A 20,827-nucleotide genomic window follows, 5' to 3' on the forward strand; every position below is an offset into this window, starting at 1 on the left:
GCGGGGGAAAATAAAAAGCGCGGGAATTTTTTCAAATTTAAATTTAAAATATTAAATTAATTTTTGTAATTTTATTTGTTTTTTTTTTTTTTTTTTTTTTTTACAAGGTGAATTATTTTGTAATAACAATAATAAACAGTAAAATATATACTAAATTAATTATATTAAATCTCAATTATTATTATTATTAATATAAAATATAAAGCAAATTGCGTATAAGTACAAAAAATTAATTGGCTTCTTTTCAAAAAATTTTAAAAAAGAACTCTTTCTTATTTTTTAAATTTAATTCAATAATTTAACCTTTAAAATTCAACTAAAAAATAAGACTCAAATATTTTTCTAACAAATTTTATTCAAATAAGATCAAAATTAATATGAGCGCCCATCCTTTGAAGAGCAAGAATAGTATTGACGGCCTTGACCCACCGTTTCTTGATAACATATCTCTTGAGTCTGACTTTGGAAATAGGATTCTCGAGAGCCTTAGCGAGCCACCGATGTTCCTGCAATTGAGCCGCGCTGGGTCGCTTTCTGTAAAATTTCTCAAAAATTCAAAAATCCTCCTCAAAAAAATTAAACCGATCTCTCATTTAAAATCCCGCGACTTTTGGACAGTTTGAAAATACCGCGCCAAAGAATTGATCGACCGTCGGCCAATCGACTCGTCGTTCCAGTCGACACTAATCGACTTCCTGGGCAGTGCTGCCCCCCTCGGCTTCTCCTGGTCCCACTCGTCCAACAGCTTCAATAACAAATTTTTCGCGCTATTAGGCTCGTCTAAATTCATAGTCTTGTGCAAGTTTTGCAGGTTAGTTATCCTCGGGACATCTCGGCAAGTTTCGCCGAACCGATGTTTGGCCCTGGGTTTCCGCCATGGTGGCGTCAGGTCGATGCCAACGTCCTCTCGGTCGAATCTGTTGAACACCGTTTCCTGGAAATTTTTGTGAGGGTTAAACTTTGTGCCATTTACCTTTCTGTCCCGAGTTATGGCATTTAATTTTTCGTTTATTTCATTTGTTTCACTTTCTGACGTGTTTATCAACACTCGGCTGTATTTTATTGAGGGTACCTTAGTCTCCGGTTCAAGAGCTTTCATTTGACTACCATCTTGTCCATGTGCCATATTTGCCATATTTTGTGCCATATCTGCCATATTTTTACCCATATTCTCCATGTTTGACAAATTGTTCTGTTTAAATTGACTAGTATCCTGATCTGCCACATTTGTGGCCATATTTGCCATATTCTGCGCCATATCGGCCATATTTCCCATATTTGGTGTATTTTTCTTGACTTTTTCTCTTGTTAATAGGCCACTTTCTTGTACAGTTCCCACATTTTGTGCCATATCTGGTATATTTGCCATATTTTGTTCCATATGTGCCATATTTGCCTTATTTCCTAGGTCTGGCGTATTTTTCTCAAGTTTGTTCCACTTTAATAAACTATTATCCTCTCCAGTCGCGATATTTGCCATATTCTGTGCCATATCACCCATTACTGCCATATTTGCCATATTACTATTCTCTGCCATATTTTTCTCAATTTCACCGTCCGTCTTTTTACTTTTACCTTCTCCATATGCCATATTATCCATATTTGCCATATCACCCGCCATCTTGTTATTCCCCTCCCGATTGGCAAGTAACCTCAAATGCTCCGATAGTTTAATAATTTCCTCAGCAATTATAATCTGAGAAGCCGTATCTCGGTACTCCTGGCTCTGACCCTCAGAGGCGCGACGTTCAAACGTCAAATTAGGAACATTAAGAAACAACCTGTCGTCAAAAGCGCCCTCTGAGGTCAAACTACAAATACTCTCAGGAGGAGAGGGGCTTTGACCTTTCAAGGACATTGATCTGTCCCCCTCTCTCTCGACTGTTCCATTGTCCTCGACGAGATACGGACTGTTCGGGTGGTCCCGCCATCTTTCGACAAACAGCTTCATGTTGTCTTTCGTCACGTCCAGTTCGCTTTTATTTTTTACTACAGGCGGCGCTGGAGTCGCAACAGGTGGCGCCACTTTCTTCGTTTTTTTCTTCTTCTTCAATGGCGACGGTTTCTTCGTTTTGAAATTTGATTTTGGCGCCAACCACGGGTGGAACCGACATACGTGTGCCGAAATTCGTTTTCTGTAATTTTTTTTACTCCGTAAATTTTTGATATTTTTTTTTTGTAAATTTTGTCTTTCGTGCCTTTTTGGCGGGAAAAAATTCAAAATGGCCGGTCGGAGATTTACAGAGAGATCAGTTGATTTTTGTTATTTATTACTATTTTTTTTTAATTATTAATAATAATTAATTTTGTTATAAATAATTAATTATTAACTATAATTATTAATTAATTTAAAGTCACGAAAGACAAAATTAATGTTAATTGTTAATATTTTACTATATTTGTTAGTTTTTTTTTTTAGGAATATAGGTTAAATAAAATACGAAGTAGTTCGAAGATTATCTAGTGTTTCCGAAGATTACCGAAGGTACCCGAAGTTCCAAAGTTTTGATATTTCAATAAGTAAAATTATCTCCGGAAATTCTCGGAGGTTCACGGAAACACCCGAAGATTGCCGAAATTACCCGAAGTCGTAATTTTTGTGTTTTTATCATAAGTTCGCATTTTAGATAACTTTCTAACCAAGCAATTACTCTAAATCTAAATAAAACATGCGGGAAAAATTAAAATGAATAATTATTAACTCACTCTTTGTCTTTAACGAGCAAGCGACGTATGAAATCTTTGGCGTCCTCTGAAATATTGTTGAAAGCTTCGTGATCAAAGTCGTATTTAGCTATTGTCACGTTCGCCATTGTTTCGACATCAGTGTCTCCCATGAAAGGGGAAAGTCCCGATAACCTAAAAAAAAATTGAGAAAGTTAGATAAAAATTGATTTTAATTAATTTTTTAAAAAAATTTTGTTTAGCTTACAGAACGTAACAGATAACTCCAATGCTCCACATGTCAGTTCCATATCCAATCTGATCAAAATTTACTACTTCAGGCGCTACGAATTCAGGAGTTCCGAAGAGGACTTGGAGTTTTTTTCTTGGATCAAATTGTCTGGCTAGTCCAAAGTCTATTATTTTTATTCGGTTACCTTCTTTGGTTAAGCAAAGGATATTTTCTGGCTGTAAGTAATTGATATGTCCAAATTATTGAAAAAAAAAAATTTTTTTTTACGTTGATAAAAATTTGAATTATATAAAAAATTTTTATTTAAGAAAAAAATTTTTGATTTTGCAAAAAACAAATTTTTTTTATAAATTGTAAGAATTTGAATTCCAAGAAAAATTTCAATCTAAAGAGAAATTAAAATTTTTGAAAAATTCAAAATTTTTGAAAAAATTCAAAATTTTTTAAAACAACATTTAATTGAAAAAAATGTTTCTTTTTCTAAGTGTGTTATAATTTGAATTTTTTAGAAAATTTGAATTTAAAAAAAAATTTTGATTTTGAAAAAAAAAAAATTGTTTTTTCGAATTATAAAAATTTTAATTTTTAAAGAATTATAATTTGAAAAAAAATTATAATTTAAAGAAAAATTTCAAATTTTTGAAAAATTTGAATTTTTGAGAAAAAAAAATCTTACCTTCATATCAAGATGTAAAATATTTTGTGAATGCACAAATTCAATCCCTTCACAAATTTGCCTCATAAAAACCGCGCAACTCCTTTCAGTAAGAACAAAATCATCGTCAATCACTCTCTCAAACAATTCTCCTCCTTCAATTCTAAAAATTAAAATTATTATCATTATTATTATTATTACTAGTATTATTATTCTACAAAATTTATATTTCTATTAAACTTACAACTCTAACACGACATAAAACTGCTTAGCATTATCAATTGCGTCATACAATTGAATTAAACGGGGATGCTGTAATCGGCGCATTATTTCAACTTCGCGCTCCACCGAGCGTCTGTCTTCCTTCTTAGTTGTATTTACGATTTTCACAGCTAATTTTAGCCCATTTTTTTTGTCCTTACACAGATACACTGTTCCGAATTTCCCACTAAAAAATAAAAAAATTCAAATTTTTCACTTTAAATTTTCAAATAAAAATTCTGGGAAAGTTATTGGAAATATCAAAAAATTATAAGAGACATTTTTTGTAGGAAATAGAATTTCCTAAAAATTTTGTCCCAAACTTTTTTTTGTAACATCAATATTTAAGTCAAAATTTTCACAAAAAATTACAAAAATTCATAAAGTTGAAAATTTGTTGGTTATAAATTTTAAGAGTGAATTTTTGGAGAAAATATTGAAAATACGAAAAAATTATTCGAGTCCTTTTTTGTAGGGGATCAAAAGTACTACAAATTTTGTCCGAAACTTTTTTTTATAGCTCCAATAGTTTAGTAGTTATCGCGGTTGGAACTTTAGTTCCAAGACGGTTCCAACGCGGAACACAAGTCCCATACCGATCTTTTGGAAAAGTGCCGATCTTTTGGTATATTAAGGTCTAGGATGATCTAAGGAACCGATATGTCCAAAAAAAAGTGACGATTTCTATATCAGATTGGTAATTATTTACAAAAATCTACTTAACACGTCTAATAATAACAACGCCGGTTGTTTCTCATTGGAATGTCAAGAGCAAAGTGTTAAAGTTTAAATTCCATTGAAATTTAATTGGCACGCCTTCACTTTTAACTTGTCATTCATTTAACATACATATACATATATATTGGATATTTAGTGTGTAGTAAACCATCGAGTTGTGTATACACGTGTATTTATTTATAGACAAAGACCTTGATTAACGTTTTAAAACATCCATTACCCCTGAATTATTATTATTTTTTTTTCCGTTTGTTTATTCTTATTATTTTTATTTTTACTTATATATATATATATATACAGACTAGAGCTCGGAAGTATTGCAAGAAATTCCTGAAGTAAGATCTAGCAATTGTATATAAAATAAAATTAAAAATTAATTTTTCCAAATTTTTTTTTTTTGATCAAAATTTATGCTATATTTTTTTAGTCATATTTATTAACTATATTTAATTAAAAAATGGCCGTAAAAATATTTTAAGGGCAGTTTTAAAAACTAGAATAAATTTCCTACAAGATCGGTAGAAAATTAAAAAAAAAAAAATTTTTTTATACTTTTAAAATTAATTTAAAAAGTTTCAATTTTTAAAATTTTTTTTCCCGCGATTTTTTTTAAAAGTTTGATTTAAGATTAAAAAAAAGGGCTTGAAGAATTGATTTGCAATTTTGAAGGAGTGTTGAGGGGAGCTAAAGGAGTAAAAAGTTCTAAGGTCGTTGAGCTGTTATAATAAAATTAGCGAAGAAACGGATGATTTAAGCAGGATCACAAAAAAAGTCGCTTGGTTTGGGTAATTTTAGTATTTATTTTTTTTATGCAAAAAATAATTTTTTTTTTTTGAGAAATTTTTTTAGTTTTAAAGGAAATTTATTCTAGTTTTTAAAAATGTAATTAGAACATTTTTAGGATTATTTTTTGAAGAGATAATGTTAATTTAATATGAAAAAAAAATTTTTTTTTTCATTTTGGGGTTTTTAGAAAAAGTTTAGAAATTATTTTAATTTAATAAAGAAAAATTTTTTTTTAATTTTGAAATTTCAATAATTGAAAAAAAATAAAAATAAATTAAAAAAAAAAATTTTTTTTTTCAAATTTAAAAAAAAATTTTTTTTTTTTTTTTTTCAAAGAAAAAATTTTTTTTAAACTTATTATAAAAAAATTAAAAACTTACCGTCCCAATTCATCTTGCAATTCATAATTGCTATTAAATTCATCACGCCGAACCGTAACATCTTTATAAGGAAACGCTGGTTCAATTTCTAAAGAATTTAACAAAAATTAATACAAAAAAAAATCACCTCAAATTTAATTAAAAAAAAAAATAATAATAATAATAATTACCACCAACGGGATCACTTTCGTCAACGTGAATCATGATTAATAAATTAATATCCCGAACAAAAATTAATTACCGAGCCATTTTGATGCCAAAATAAATTTCCAACAAATTTGACAAATTAATTAAATCAAGGAATATTAATTGATAGGACTATCAAACAGATTTATTAATTAAGATAGATGATTTACAATTTAATAAATTTTGAGTATGTAAAAGCGAGTGTTAACTTGCCCGCGAGTCTCAACGCGACAGACGGAATTAGAATTTGTCCGACGACGGGATTCAGCCCGTGGATTCTTAGCTCACGTGACTCATTTCTTTACTATATATATATATATATTTAATAAATATATCGACATACATTTCTCGCTATGAATCGATCCAAGTGTTAAAACATTTGATATTATTTCGCAAATATTTATTATTTAAATTAAAAATTTTTTTAAGTGGCTGGAATTTTTTAACTACATAATACTACTAGTACTGTCTCTAATATAAATCATAATAATTGGCATAATTTTTTACGATACTCCCGATTGTTGACGATTTTACAACTTTCAAGGCATTTCTGAACAAAATCGGCAATAGTTACCGATCTGATACGGAAATCGGCACTTTTTCTTCAACAAATCGGTTCTATAGGCCATCCCGAATCTGAAGATACCAAAAGATCGGCACTTTTCAAAAATATCGTTAAGGGACTTCCGAAATTCAGTATCAATCAGAAAAAAATCACCTTCCAGAAAATTTTTTTTGGATCCCTTCTTTCTTCTAGAGAAAATTCTTAAATATTTCTAGCAAAATAATTAAAGTCCAGATTATTCACGATCTAGTCAACAATCAAAGTGTCTTGTGACAAATTAGCAGATAATTGTCGATTGTACTAGACCGTGATCATCAGCGCCTATAAACACTGATAATATTTTGAAATTGTCACTTTTTGTTCAACAAAAGTTCACTCAAGTGTCTCAGTGCTTTCTTAAAATCTATTTATTCCGTCATTATGGATTTGACCCCGGAAATTGTCTTACCCGACCAAGTATGGTCTCAAATTTTCAAATATATTAACCCTAAAACTCTTATGAAGTTGCGCAATGTCAACGTTCAATTGATGAATCAAATAGAGAAATTCCTTGAATGGAAGACTTTATTTTTTGACTCTTCGACTCTAGCACCATGGAGGAACCAATTGTGTGAAATGTATGATCCAAACCTAAACAGAAATGAGTACGATTCTCAACCAGATGGCTTCTATAAGAAATTAATCGCCTTCTATATATCATGGAAAAGTATCGATAACGCTGAAAAACCTCAGCAACTACTTCTGCATTCTGAAAGAGACGACAAGGATGATAACATAATCAACAAATTCGACTCATATGGTATGTTGTTTTAAATATTACCGATTATAAATTGTTTTTGTGCTTTAAATTCACTGAAAAACCATTTTAATTAACAAAAAATTGATATTATATTTGTCCAGATAGTTTTTAAATTAAAAATTGATTTTTTAAATTTGAATTTTCGCGGGGGAGTGACGTACAATAAGAGACAATAATTTGTGCCTGCTCGTGTTGCTTCGGTATCGATGAAAGTTTGGATTTATGAAAATTTGTCCAAATAAATATGAAAGTTTGTAAAATTGCTGATGAATATAAATGAATAAAAGCACAGAAAAATTTACGTATAATTGCGTATATAAATAAAAATGATTCTATGCAAACTAGATCATCTGTTCAATTTTACAGTTGTTCAAATGACCAACTGAACAAATAAAATTCCCTATTTTTAAAAATACGTACAACTAATAATATGTTTATTTGATTTTAATTCCAAAAGTATAAATGTAAAAATGAACATAACTGTATCGTCGCAAACTCTCCACTAAGGAGAATTTCCGTAATTCTTCTATATGTAGTTGATTAGTTAGGAATTGGTTCAGGATCTATCTGTTTAAAATAAAAGACTCGGTGTTGGGGTGAATAATTGTGATTAATTTATTCCCCAAGAGGAGAAAACTCTAGCAATTGCTAGAGAAAAACTCCTCGAAGATGTTACAGTTGAGAGATATGTGAATGAATATGTGTGTTGATATGAATGTATATATATTTGCACTGCTGTGCAATGAGGGGTGAGAATAGATCTCAGCCACCGTTAGGTTATTGTGATTAACCGTCAACCGTTAATATCTCAATAGAGACATAAAATGTAATTATGATCAGAAAGGATCGTGTGTTTGTAATCGGAAGAGAATTGACTGTGTGTTTGGAATGGTTTGAAAGAACCAGTAGGTTCCAGTATTGAATTTGATTGCTGGGATCGAGTTCTTGATCAGTGGGATCAAGTTGTGTTATGAATCGATCGCTGGGATCAAGTTCTTGATCAGTGGGATCAAGTTGTGTCATGATCCGAGAGGATCGAATTAATTTTGATTTAAATGATTTGAATATCTTGTTTAAATTAGTAGTTGAATATGGATTTATAATTTACGCGAGAATTTACTATTTAATTTAAATTACTTTCTGAATAACTCAACAAATTATTAAATCTATAAATTTATTAATGTACTTGTTTCTTGTAAATTTGATTTGAATTTAACAGTTAACACGATTTAATTTAATTAAATAAAGCACATCAATGAAGTTAAGTTAATAATTACGATTGACTAAATTCAATTAACACTTGCAAAATATAACTAATTAACAATGATTTTAATTATAATTGAATATTATGAAACTGAATTGAAGATTCTTAACAAACCTTTAACAATGATAATTTATTGCGTCTAATTTATCACGCGATTGAAGACAATGGCCGCGATGCTAAACGCTAAGTACGACGTACTTTTTATTAGCGTCTTAAATATTTGACCACGAATTTATGTTAAGTTTAAAATTATTGCACAAATGTCGAATCAATGAATTTAATTAAGTATGAGAACTGATAATTAACTGATAATTAATTACGTTAGTAAATAATAAAACACAATGGAATAATTTCTTTGTCAGAGAGAACGCAGGTATATTGCACTAGTCACTAGTCCCAGTACAACTGCCGCTCATGGCGTCCCCACCGGCCTCGTGCCCCGGGCTTGCCGGTCTTCTTCCCGCTAAGTCATGGGGCGCATGTGCAGCCGCCATTTGACATCGCGTTCATAAGAACGATAATAAAAATTGCCATGAGAATAACCCATGTTAAATATAAAGTATAGATATTTAAAGTTTGAGTATACTCATAAGAGCACTCTAGTCAATCTCTTTTGTACCGACATCAAACAATAACTATAAATGAAAATTTATAAATTTACTAGTTAATAAAAAATATCATTTGAATAAATGATTAATAATACAAGTGTATAAAAAAATAAATGAAACATTCACTTAATGAACTTATGTATTTAAAAAGATAGATCCTTATGTAAAAAAACTATTATAATAATTTGAACAAATGAAATTGCGGATAAATAATGGTAATGAATAAATGTAGAAATGATTTTATGAATAAATGACATTATGATCATTAGTATTTTTGAGGTTGTGTATAAATAAACATTTATAAATATGATGATCGGTACAAATGAAAGTTGTCCAAATGGATATTTGAATAAATGAAATTCTATCAAAATAAATCAATAAAAATGAACATCTGCATTAAAGTTAATCAGTAAAAATGAATATTTGTCCAGATGTTAAACTGTCAAAATGAATATCGGTTAAAAAAAAAATTTCCACGAAATGTCTTATAATTTTATAAGCATGTTGCAATCTATTAAGAATGAACTTTATAACATTTCACCCTGAAAGGGCTGTATGTGGTGGATGTTAAAAATTAAGAAAACTTAAAACTTTTAATGTATAATTTTTATAGGTTTAAAACGGATTTTATGAGTATAAATTTTACTCACTGAGAACAGTGCAAGGGCGTTAAATATTAAAAAAAATTAGGAAACCGGTTGACCCTAAAAGCCATCCCTGCAACTTCCCGCTAATTCCATACCCAACCGCTTAAAATTGCATTGTGTGTGTGTGTGCGTGTGTGTGTTAAGATAAAAAAAAACTAAGTCAATCACCGCAAGCCCGGTCACAATTTTATACACTTGTATTATTAATCATTTATTCAAATGACATTTTTTATTAACTAGTAAATTTATAAATTTTCATTTATAGTTATGTTCATTTTTACATTTATACTTTTGGAATTAAAATCAAATAAACATATTATTAGTTGTACGTATTTTTAAAAATAGGGAATTTTATTTGTTCAGTTGGTCATTTGAACAACTGTAAAATTGAACAGATGATCTAGTTTGCATAGAATCATTTTTATTTATATACAATTATACGTAAATTTTTCTGTGCTTTTATTCATTTATATTCATCAGCAATAATTACAAACTTTCATATTTATTTGGACAAATTTTCATAAATCCAAACTTTCATCGATACCAAAGCAACACGAGCAGGCATAAATTATTGTCTCTTATTGTAGTACCTTTTCCGGTGCGCAACGCCATCTTACAGATTTTTTATGAAGCAGACAATTAGATTTTTTATTTATTTCGATTAAATATTTGTTTTTCTACTTAATAAAAATAATAATAATAATAATAATAATAATAATAATAATAATAAATAAAATTTTACAGGAAATTTTCTAGCTTATATAACATACTCAAATACGTTATACATTTTCAATGAAAATACATTAAAGCTGGTCGCGGATCCTATTAAGCCTTTGTATTCTGGAGCCAATAAGCCACTATTAATCACAATAAAAGTTTGGCAGCCTCACTCATCTGATTCCGAAGATCAAACTTATCTTTTAAAACGTAAATTATTTATAATCGTTCAATGGTATGAATCTATGTTCATATGGGACGTTGATGAAAAAGTTTCTGTACCGGTCCCTGAAATTCTTCAAGAAATATATCGTACCCATACAACTCTAATAAATGTGAAAGATATTTTGTAAGAAAATATATTTATTGATTTTTAGTATTATTATTATAAATAATTTTTTGTTTAAATAGACTTTGTTTTTTATTGTTTTTTTTTTTTTTTTTTTTTTTTTTTAGTCGGTGTGAAAACGACATCTATGTGACTATATGTTACCATCTACTAGCAAACTTTGATATAGTAAAACTAGTCTGGAACCAGAGAGAAGAAAAAATTACTGGGCGGATTATTTTTAGAAAATTAAATTCACCAGGTTTCTACCGGATCACTAACCTCTTTGATATGTACACTGAAAATCAAAAAGTAAGCTAATTAATTAATTTTAAATACAAATTAGTCATTTAATTGGTTAAGTTCCATTACTGGAACATTTGGAACAAGTCAGGCGCATGCGCCGTACATTTTTTTTGCAAGAATTACTAAATTATTGGCTATTTCTCGGAACAAGTACAACAAAAGAATAAATTAAACTTTATTGGACACAAATTAGGCATTATTGTAGCTAAGTTCCACTACTGGAACATTTGGAACAAGTCAGGCGCATGCGAAGTGTTTTGGCGCGAAAAATTAAAAAAATAATAAAATATTTTTCAGCTTATGCTTGTTCTCCCTGTCGAGGACACGTTTTATTTCACTCAGACGGACATGCCGAAGGTGAACGACCCGCCCAAGATCATGACCTTAAACAACAATTTGACGGAGCTCAAACAGATTTTTACCGATTTTGAGGGAAATATATATGGATTCACAGTCAGGATTAACAATTCATACGTCATTACTGTCTCTAATGGTAAGTGTTCTCAGAAATTTCCAAATCCCCTTAATTAAGAATAAATATTTTTTCTAGATAAAAATTTTTATGTTGCACTGAAGAAGGAAACTCAAGATGGAGGATATGACTTCGTTACAAAGTTAATCCACGGATGTGATCGACATTTCGAAATTTCCAACTGTATATTCAAGTTCGATGTTTTGTTTATCGCAACCAAACAAAGTAAAGCTTGGAACAATGTTTAATTGTTATTCAAATTAGCGGACAATAATTTTTTAAATTACCTTCTTCAGGTGACGTGAGGATCTACACTTTTAAAAATTCTAACCATTTGATGGATATCGATCTATTCACTGATAAAGCCAAGGTTATTGCCACTGGTATTCGCACAACTATTAATATGAGTTTAATAGCAAGGAAGAACATTCCTCACGCGCTTTTTATTCCATGGTATTCAAATGCTATAGTCATAAAATTATAAGGAATGGTTATCCAATCCACTTATTGTAATTGCCAAATAATAAATACATGTAATTAAAAAATGACTTTGTACCTTGTGATAATAATTGGCATGATTTTTTCCGATTCGGCGTTTTTACAACTTTCAAGGCATTTCTGAACAAAATCGGCAATAGTTTAGAATTTGTCCGACGACGGGATTCAGCCCGTGGATTCTTAACTAAAATTGTAAAAATTGTAAATCTGTACTATCTGTACGGATCGTTTTTTTGCAATATCTCAAAAACTACTTGACCAATTTTAATAAAAATCAATAAGTATCTTCTCGACCATACACAGAATTATTTTCACAAAAATATTTGGTAATTATTAAATAAATTTTTTAATAATTTTAAGGATACTCTTTCCGTGTTGTGATGAGGGAGAAGTCTACTAACCACGAAGGATATAAGCTTAATGAATATTATCTACTTTGTCGGCAAAAGTTCAGCTCTATAGCTAGTAGCTTTCAGAGAATAAATTTCAGTACCGATCGAGTCACTGAAATAAAAAATAAAAAATTTTTTATGAATCCGAATATAAAATTGGTCTTAAAAAATGGAGCTCCATGCTTGGCTCTCGTAAACACTCGAATAATTTTATTTGCAAAATTGTGATTTAATCTAAGGTCCCTTATAATTTTTCGATAAATTCAATATTAAAATTTTTCTCTCCAAAACTAAAAAATTTAAATTATCCGAGTAATTTTTTAACTGAACTTATTTATTATTAAAAATTATTAGAAAATTCTATGGTAATTCATCTTCATTAAACGGTTTGTATCCTTTTGAAAATCCACTTGTTCCTGGACCGTCTGACCTTGACGAAGAAAGTTTTATTTTTGGTATCTGATTATAACAATTCATCGGCCTTAATTCTTCTGTAATTTTATAAAAATAAATTTTTATTGAATTATTATTTATGAAAAAAAAAAAAAAAATAAATAAAATAAATAAATAATAATAATAATAATAATAGTAATTTTCAAGTTATTATTATTATTATTATTATTATTATTATTATTATTATTATTGCTACAACTAAATTTTGAAAATTTTTATAGTTATAATAGTAATAATAATAATAATAATAATAATAATAATAATAATAATAATAATAATAATACTGACCTTTTTTTCTGGTAGTTACTAATAAGTAAACCGCAATACTGACAACAATAACCATTATCACCATTAGGGTTCGCAAAAGAGTAACTTCAAATTGACTTTCCCAATAATAGTCATTTTTTTGAACTATTAATTCCACAGTATGGACGTTAAATTTTGAATGGTTGGTTATATTTCGAGATACACAGTGATAAAATCCGGATTCTCGCGTTGATACACTCTGAAAATTAAAAAAAAAAATTTATTAATGGTTCTAAATTGGGTCTGTCCTAATTTTGGACCGCTGAAGAAAAATTCTAATTAGGATAACTAGTAAACTATTCAAGTTAGAGAAAAAAGTTTTGAACAAAAGTTATGGGGAATACAATTTTCTACAAATTTTGTCCCAAACTTTTTTTTTGTAACTTCAATATTTAAGTCAAAATTTTCACAAAAAATTACAAAAATTCATAAAGTTCAAAATTTGTTGGTAATAAATTTTTGGAGAAAATATTGAAAATACGAAAAAATTATTCGAGTCCTTTTTTGTAGGGGATCAAAAGTACTACAAATTTTGTCCGAAACTTTTTTTTGTAACTCCAATAGTTTAGTAGTTATCGCGGTTGGAACTTTAGTTCCAAGACGGTTCCAACGCGGAACACAAGTCCCATACCGATCTTTTGGAAAAGTGCCGATCTTTTGGTATATTCAGGTCTAGGATGATCTAAGGAACCGATATGTCCAAAAAAAAGTGCCGATTTCTATATCAGATCGTTAACTACAACCGATTTTTTCCAATTTTCAATATTTTGAATTCCAAAAATCTTTAAATTGAAATTCCAACGAAACTATTAAAATTCTAAAAAAAAGTTTCAAACAAACTTTGTAGAAAATTGAATTTTCTACAAAAAAGGTCTCTTATAATTTTTCCAAATTTTCAATAGTTTTTCCAAAATTTTAACTTGAACTTTAACACAGCCTAAGTGAAAAAAAAATTACACTTTATGCCAAAAATTGGACGGTCCAAATTTGAGCCAGTCCCAATTTTGAAGCACGCGAGAAACTTACCCAAATAAATAATTTTCCGGTCAATACTTGGTAATTGTATTTATTAGCATCAAAAAAACTGTCCGGGCCGACGATATTGTTATTGTTATCAATAACTTTCCAAAACATGAAACGATGATTGTCGTCATTGCTGCGACAAAGTAACGTCGCTTGTTGGCCCGCGACGGCCCGCGCTACACTAGTCAATCCATTTATCTCGAAAACTAGCGAACTAATTGTTAAAAAAAGGAAAATTGATGAGCAATTATTCATTTGGGAAGTTATATTGTTGAAGATCTTTGAGAAGACTAAAAAATTTTGTTGATCTTTAGTGTTCAAATGTCATTAGAGATTATACAAGAATAAAGTATTCTAGGCCGTGTTTATTTATTTAAAACTTGGCTGTCATTGGCTCCTATCCAAGGTTCTTAAATTAAAAATTTATACTATTATTATGTAACTCACAAATTATTGACCACCGGAAAATTTATTTGGGAGTTTCATTCAAAGAATAAATTATTTTATATATTTTAATTAATTCGCGCCAAAATTTTTTTTAATTAAATTTATTTTATTTAAATTAATTAAAGATATTAGAAAAAGAATTATTAATTTTACTTAAAAATTATTCCAAGTCTTCAATTAAGAAAAATTGAAGTTTTTTGATTTTTTTTAAATTATCAATTAAGTGAATAATTTTTATTTGAAAAATTTATAACAAAAAAAAAAAAAATAAAATTTTAAATTCGATTTTGAGAGAGATAAATAAGACAAAATTTATCTGTGTAAAAAAAATTGTCTTAAGCTTAAGATCCTAAACGTGACGAAATTTAGGACATTTTAAGGAGAAATTTTTGACACCGAAATCAAATTTAGATTTTAGAAAAATATTGTTGCTAAGTTTTTTTATTTTTAATTTTGCCTTGAATTTTATCTTAAGTTTTATTTTAAATATTGCCTTATATATTTTTCTCTTTCTTAAATTTGGTCTTAAAAATGATGACAAAATTGAAGTTAGCATTATTTATAATTTTATCTTGAATATTAAATAAAATTTGTCTTGAATTTTTTTTTTTCTTGAATTTTGTTCTAAATTTTGCTTTATTTTTTGTTTTAAATTTTTATTTTTTTCTGTCACAAATTTGGTTTTGAATTTTATTTTAAATTTTGTTTTAAATTTCCCGCTAAGAAAAATTGAAAATTTTTCTTTCACAAATTTTGATATACCTTTTGTGTTAAATTTTGTCTTAAATTCTTTTTTTTTTTTTTTTTTTTTTTTTTTTATCATGAATTTTGACTTACCTTTAGTCTTAAATTTTGTCTTAAACTAAGAATTAAAAAAAAAAAAAAAAATTCTCAATATCTGGAATGCTGAATCAAATGAACAAAAACATCAATAGTCAACGCAGGTAAAAGCAACCAAAACGGACTAAGAACAGCTTTAGCAGGAAGATACAGATAAGGTGCCTCCAATTTTAAGCAGATAAGAATTTGGACGCTTAATTTCAGCAAGACCGCCAGCATGTGCCATCCCTAAAAAATAAAACGAAAATTACTAATAAACCCCAAATTGATATCCTAAATCATAAAAAAATAAATTACCTTGCGCCTCAAACAATTGGTGCTGTTATGATTATTTTTGCAGTGCGACACCATGTTAAAAATGATGTAGATCAGTAAAAATGAGTCGTACAGCCACATTGGGATGAAAACAATGAACCAGTTCCAGAATATTCGCTGGTCCAGTCTCAGCACCAAGAGAATTAGGAATATTAATAATTCAAACCAGGTAAATAACGCGCGATGTAACACTGCCATTATTTACATATTTTATTAATTATTAATGAATTAACAACTCTTCTGTTTATTAATTTAATATTCCTTGCTGTTGTCTTGAATCCACCGTCGCCATTTTCAATTTGCAATTCGCGCTTGCGCAGTTTTAAAATGTCGCGGGTTTTACATGCAGCGCCACCTGGTGGAAAAAAGCGCGCGAAAAAAAATTCAAATTCAAATTTAAAATTTAGTCAAAAAAATTTTTAATCTACTAAAATTCCTATATTTCCTAAAATATGAAAAATAGCCCTATAGTATAAAAACATTTTTCATAGGAAATTTCCTAAGCTATAATTTTTTCCTAAAATCAATATTTTAGGAGTTATATCGATTTTTCTTAGACCTAAATTATAATTTTTTTTCATTTCATTTCCTATTTACTCCTTAAGTTCCTATATCTCCTAAAATATTGAAAATAAGTCCATAGTATAAAAACATTTTTTATAGGAAATTTCCTAAGCTACAATTTTGAATTCTTATAAATTTTTCCTAAATTCATTATTTTAAGAGATATCGCCATTTTTATAATTCCTTGCTCCTATTTTTAAAAAAATTCTTTTTTATTAAATTAACAAAATTATTTTTTTTATTAAAAATCCGACAGTATTTTATTAATAATAATAATAAAATTAATATAAGAAACTATAAAAAAAATAAGAAACTCCTACATCATCCATAAATGTATAATTACACTTATATAACGATAAAAAAAAAAAAAAATGTTATCTCACTACAAAAAATCAGACGACTGATATATAATTTATCATATTATCACAAGAAATAATAATTACTGCTTCATAACTATGTTAACTATGTAATATGCATAGAAAATTGTGAAAAATATTACCAGTAATATTTTATATTTAATTTATAATTTATACTTACAAAAAAAACCTTTTTTAAAATAATATTATATTAATTTTTTCAGAGAAAAAATTTTTAAGTGTCTTTAGGGAGCGTGCAAGCTTGTACTATATATATTTATTTTATATAGTTAAAAATTAACGACGCCATAACAATATATAGAACATAACCAATCATGGACTTTCAGGTAATTTTATTATTATTTTTAATTTTTAATAAAATAATAATTGCTGTTTAATTTTCAATAAAATTTAATTAAATTTGATTTTTTTATTTAAAATAAAAAAAAAAAACAAATTGAATTCAGTGAAATAAAAATACACTTAAATTAAATTACGCATTAGAAATTTTTTTTTTAAAGTTAAAAATAAAATTATTATAAAAAAAAATCTAAAAAAAAAATTCCACATGTAAAAATTAAAAAAAAAAAAAAGTTAATTTTTAAAATTTTTTACATGTGAAAATTTTTGTTTAAATTTTTTTTTAATAAAAGAAATTCTCAATAAAAATTTTTAAATGTCTGCTAATTTAATTTTCATAAAAAAAAATTAAATTTTTTGAAGCATTTTTTGTTTATTATTAATTTGTTATAAAAATTATTTTAATTTTGACAATTTTTAAATTTTATTAAAAAAAAAAAATTGTTTTTAAAAAAATTGAAATTTTTTTAATTTCTTATGTTTTTTTGCAATGGCTATTAAAAATTTTTTTTTTTTAATTTAATAAAAGTAAAATTAATCCAAAAAACATATTTAAAAAAATTCCACGGGTGAAAAATAAAATTATTAAATTGCACATGAAATTTTTTTGGTCTGAAAAAAAAAAAATTTTTATTTTTGAAAAATTTAATAAAAATTTTTTTTAAGTAAGACTTACCATAAAAATTGCAGTAATACTCACACCTACTGTAATTAATTTATTAAAAAAAAATTTTTTAAATTATTAAATAAATAAAAAATTGACAGCTGTCAGCTGACTTCATTATAATTAAAAGTATAGGTATAACAGACATAAAATGTACATATAAAATATAAATAGAAAATATATTATAATAGGCTAGGTATATATTTATATTTAAAATAAAAAAATAAAAAAATACTTACCCCTTGCCGAAAATTTTCTACACATTCAGTATAATGATAATAATAATGAGTAAGAAAGTGCGAATTTAACGCAGACGCGCTAGATATATAATTTTATTATTATTCTAGCTCCTAACCTCATTTGCGTATGCCCGACAACTGACAAAAATCAATTTATCTGGACCCTGAAAAAATTATAAAATATTTATTTAATTTAATTTAATAAATTATAATAGTTAATAAAAAAAAAACAATAGTTTTTTAATATTGACATTTATTACAATAATTTTAATTGTCATTTTTTGGAATTGCAAAAAAAGTGAAATATGATCAATGCACGTGTAAGTTTTTAAAAATTTTGGTTTAGATTTTTAATAATAATTATTAATTATAAGAATGAAATTTTGTTTGCAATAAAAATTAATTTGATTGTTTTTTTTTTCAATAAAAAAAGTTGACAAATTTTAATAAATTAAAAATGTAATTTCTTTTTTAATTATTTTTTTTGTTAAATTAAATTTTCAAGTTAATGTTAACAATTTTTTTTTTTTAATTGTGACTTAGAATTTTTTATAAAAGAAAGAAAAATAAAAATTTTATTAAAAAATGTAAAAATTGAAAATAAAATTTTTTTTTTCTAGTTTATAAAAAATTACAAGCTTAGTTAAGAAAAAAATTATTAGAATTTTTGTTAATCAAAAAAAAATTTCATTTTTAAAAAATATTAAAAATTTTTTAAAAATTAACTTGAAACTTCATTATAAAATTACAATTTTATTTAAAAAGAGAAATAAATTTTTTTCTTCTTTAAATAAACAAAAAATTTTATTAAAAAAAAATTATTATTCAATTTTGTAATTAAAAATTTTTTTTTAAGTTAATAATTAAAAAAAAATTTTTAATTTCATCAAAAAATGTAAAAAAAAATACGCTTTTTTAAAAAAATTACTTACAAAAAAAGTATAAAAATTTTTATGCAAAAATTTTATTTTTTAAAATTTTGTTTTTATTTTTTTAAATTAAAAAAAAATTGTTTTTATTGAAAAAAAATTTTTTTTATTAAAAAAAATTACTAACAAATTTTATATTTAAACTTTTTTTTAAATAATTAAAATAATAAAATTTTCTAAAAAAAAATTTTTTTTTCAACTTATTAACAAATTAAATTTTTTTCTTACAGGTACTGGCAGTGGTGGGAGCAGTAGGAACCCTGATAATAGGAGTGACAATCCACTACCTAATGCGAAGAAAGAAGCGAGCCCCAGTCCTCTTAGAAGATCCACTAAAAAAATACAGCCTGCCGTTGATCGAGAAGCAAGTGATCAGCCACGACACCAGGAGGTTCAGATTCGGGCTGCCCTCTAGCAGCCACGTCCTGGGACTGCCCATAGGCCAGCACGTCCACCTGAACTGCCAGGTCAACGGGGAGCTGGTGATCCGCGCCTACACCCCTGTGTCCAGCGATGACGACCTCGGTTTCGTCGACCTGGTTGTCAAGGTCAGTCTCTTGAGCTTCTCCCTCCTCTAGAATAACCCTGGTTCAATTCTCTGGGTGCTAATCCTGGTTTGTTCCAGGTTTACTTCAAGAATGTCCACCCCAAGTTCCCCGAGGGCGGAAAGATGAGCCAGTATTTGGAGGGGATGAAAATTGGAGACACTATTGACTTCAAGGGACCTTCAGGCAGGCTTGTTTATCATGGAAAAGGCAACTTTGCTATCAGGTTGCTAAGAAAAGAACCTCCTACTCAGTATCATGTTAAAAAAGTACGTTTTTGTCAAAAAAAACCTTTTTTTTCGTTTATATCTTCTTTTTGAGGCTTGCAATTAACTTGAAAACCATCTCAGTCGACTCAGAATACTCGAATTAATAAAAAAATTGCTTTTGCGCATCAAAATTACTCCAATTTAACCCGAAAACTATAATCCGTACATCCGTACAGAACAATGTTTGTACGGATGTACGGATTTCCAAATTGTCTATATCTCAGCTCCTACTTGCCCGATTTTTAAAATTTTTTTTTTTGGTATACTCCTTACAAAATTCCTGATCGACTCCACTGCTCACTTTTTCAAATTCCAGGTCGTGATGATCGCTGGAGGAACTGGAATAACCCCAATGCTGCAACTGATCCGAGCGATCTGCAAAGACCCTCAAGACTCAACCCAAGTCTCGTTGCTCTTCGCGAACCAGACGGAAAAGGACATTTTGCTGCGCGAGGAACTGGAACAGGTTCTCAAGGACTACCCAGAACAGTTCAAGCTCTGGTACACTCTCGACTCAGCCAGAGACTCCTGGAAGTACTCCACGGGGCACATCAACGCGGACATGATCAAGGAACATATGTTCCCTCCAGCAGATGACACCATTGTTCTGATGTGCGGCCCCCCACCTATGATCAATTTCGCCTGCACTCCTAACCTCGATAAACTTGGTTATGATCCCAAGCTCAGATTCGCTTATTAATTTTTATAAATTTTACTGTCATTTATTTCTAATTTATTTTTATCTTAATTAGAAATTGTTGATTAGTATTAATAGATTGTTTTAAATATTAAACATTTTTGTAAAATATTGTATATTGTTCAAACAATTATTATTAAGGACGTTTCAAGAAAAAAATCTTAAAATTCCTTAAAATTTTTTGAAATTTTTAATACTTATACTCAAAAGCACTAAATTTTAAAATATTTCTTAATATAAAATTGAGGTTCATGATGTGATTGGTCAAATATATAATAAGTATGAAAATATATGCAAGCTT

At 27.9% G+C, this 20,827-nt stretch overlaps 4 protein-coding genes across 12 annotated transcripts; 2 read left to right on the top strand and 2 right to left on the bottom strand.

The window, feature by feature from the left end:
• Nucleotides 1–335: 335 nt before the first annotated feature.
• On the bottom strand, nucleotides 336–9,106 carry LOC141525141 (uncharacterized). 5 transcript variants are annotated; one of them, XM_074239491.1, is made up of 8 exons: nucleotides 8,666–9,106; nucleotides 5,908–6,055; nucleotides 5,738–5,825; nucleotides 3,817–4,020; nucleotides 3,594–3,735; nucleotides 2,933–3,132; nucleotides 2,707–2,859; nucleotides 336–2,135 (listed from the first exon to the last, which is right to left on the bottom strand). In XM_074239491.1, exons 2-8 carry the CDS (start codon nucleotides 5,939–5,941, stop codon nucleotides 590–592), a joined length of 2,367 nt encoding a protein of 788 aa, XP_074095592.1. In that variant the 5' UTR covers nucleotides 5,942–6,055; nucleotides 8,666–9,106; the 3' UTR covers nucleotides 336–589. The 5 variants fall into 5 exon arrangements, with proteins under 5 accessions (XP_074095592.1, XP_074095593.1, XP_074095594.1 ...); XM_074239492.1 differs by having other exon boundaries at nucleotides 8,872–8,886; XM_074239493.1 differs by lacking the exon at nucleotides 8,666–9,106 and having other exon boundaries at nucleotides 336–934; nucleotides 1,073–2,135; nucleotides 5,908–6,168.
• LOC141525145 (uncharacterized) lies at nucleotides 6,768–12,177 on the top strand. Its single transcript, XM_074239498.1, has 6 exons — nucleotides 6,768–7,287; nucleotides 10,551–10,872; nucleotides 10,980–11,163; nucleotides 11,455–11,650; nucleotides 11,708–11,854; nucleotides 11,926–12,177. Exons 1-6 carry the CDS (start codon nucleotides 6,909–6,911, stop codon nucleotides 12,111–12,113), a joined length of 1,416 nt encoding a protein of 471 aa, XP_074095599.1. The 5' UTR covers nucleotides 6,768–6,908; the 3' UTR covers nucleotides 12,114–12,177.
• On the bottom strand, nucleotides 10,980–17,888 carry LOC141525148 (transmembrane protein 60). 4 transcript variants are annotated; one of them, XM_074239504.1, is made up of 6 exons: nucleotides 14,305–14,604; nucleotides 13,261–13,477; nucleotides 12,186–13,010; nucleotides 11,917–12,093; nucleotides 11,134–11,149; nucleotides 10,980–11,051 (listed from the first exon to the last, which is right to left on the bottom strand). In XM_074239504.1, the coding sequence occupies exons 1-3, from the start codon at nucleotides 14,554–14,556 to the stop codon at nucleotides 12,880–12,882; spliced, it is 600 nt and encodes a 199-aa protein (XP_074095605.1). In that variant the 5' UTR covers nucleotides 14,557–14,604; the 3' UTR covers nucleotides 10,980–11,051; nucleotides 11,134–11,149; nucleotides 11,917–12,093; nucleotides 12,186–12,879. The 4 variants fall into 4 exon arrangements, with proteins under 4 accessions (XP_074095605.1, XP_074095606.1, XP_074095607.1 ...); XM_074239505.1 differs by lacking the exons at nucleotides 10,980–11,051; nucleotides 11,134–11,149; nucleotides 11,917–12,093; nucleotides 12,186–13,010; nucleotides 14,305–14,604 and adding exons at nucleotides 15,586–15,816; nucleotides 15,886–16,258; nucleotides 17,860–17,874 and having other exon boundaries at nucleotides 13,338–13,477; XM_074239507.1 differs by lacking the exons at nucleotides 10,980–11,051; nucleotides 11,134–11,149; nucleotides 11,917–12,093; nucleotides 12,186–13,010; nucleotides 13,261–13,477 and adding exons at nucleotides 15,586–15,816; nucleotides 15,886–16,258; nucleotides 17,860–17,888 and having other exon boundaries at nucleotides 14,378–14,515.
• On the top strand, nucleotides 16,937–20,637 carry LOC141525147 (NADH-cytochrome b5 reductase 2-like). 2 transcript variants are annotated; one of them, XM_074239503.1, is made up of 5 exons: nucleotides 16,937–16,968; nucleotides 17,048–17,170; nucleotides 19,246–19,563; nucleotides 19,641–19,829; nucleotides 20,146–20,637. In XM_074239503.1, the coding sequence occupies exons 2-5, from the start codon at nucleotides 17,159–17,161 to the stop codon at nucleotides 20,527–20,529; spliced, it is 903 nt and encodes a 300-aa protein (XP_074095604.1). In that variant the 5' UTR covers nucleotides 16,937–16,968; nucleotides 17,048–17,158; the 3' UTR covers nucleotides 20,530–20,637. The 2 variants fall into 2 exon arrangements, with proteins under 2 accessions (XP_074095604.1, XP_074095603.1); XM_074239502.1 differs by lacking the exons at nucleotides 16,937–16,968; nucleotides 17,048–17,170 and adding an exon at nucleotides 18,203–18,406.
• Nucleotides 20,638–20,827: the final 190 nt, after the last annotated feature.

This window comes from Cotesia typhae, unplaced genomic scaffold (genome assembly GCF_013202065.1).
Source record: "Cotesia typhae breed Kobodo isofemale line unplaced genomic scaffold, CoteBio_Ctyphae contig_26, whole genome shotgun sequence".
NCBI lineage: Eukaryota > Metazoa > Arthropoda > Insecta > Hymenoptera > Braconidae > Cotesia > Cotesia typhae.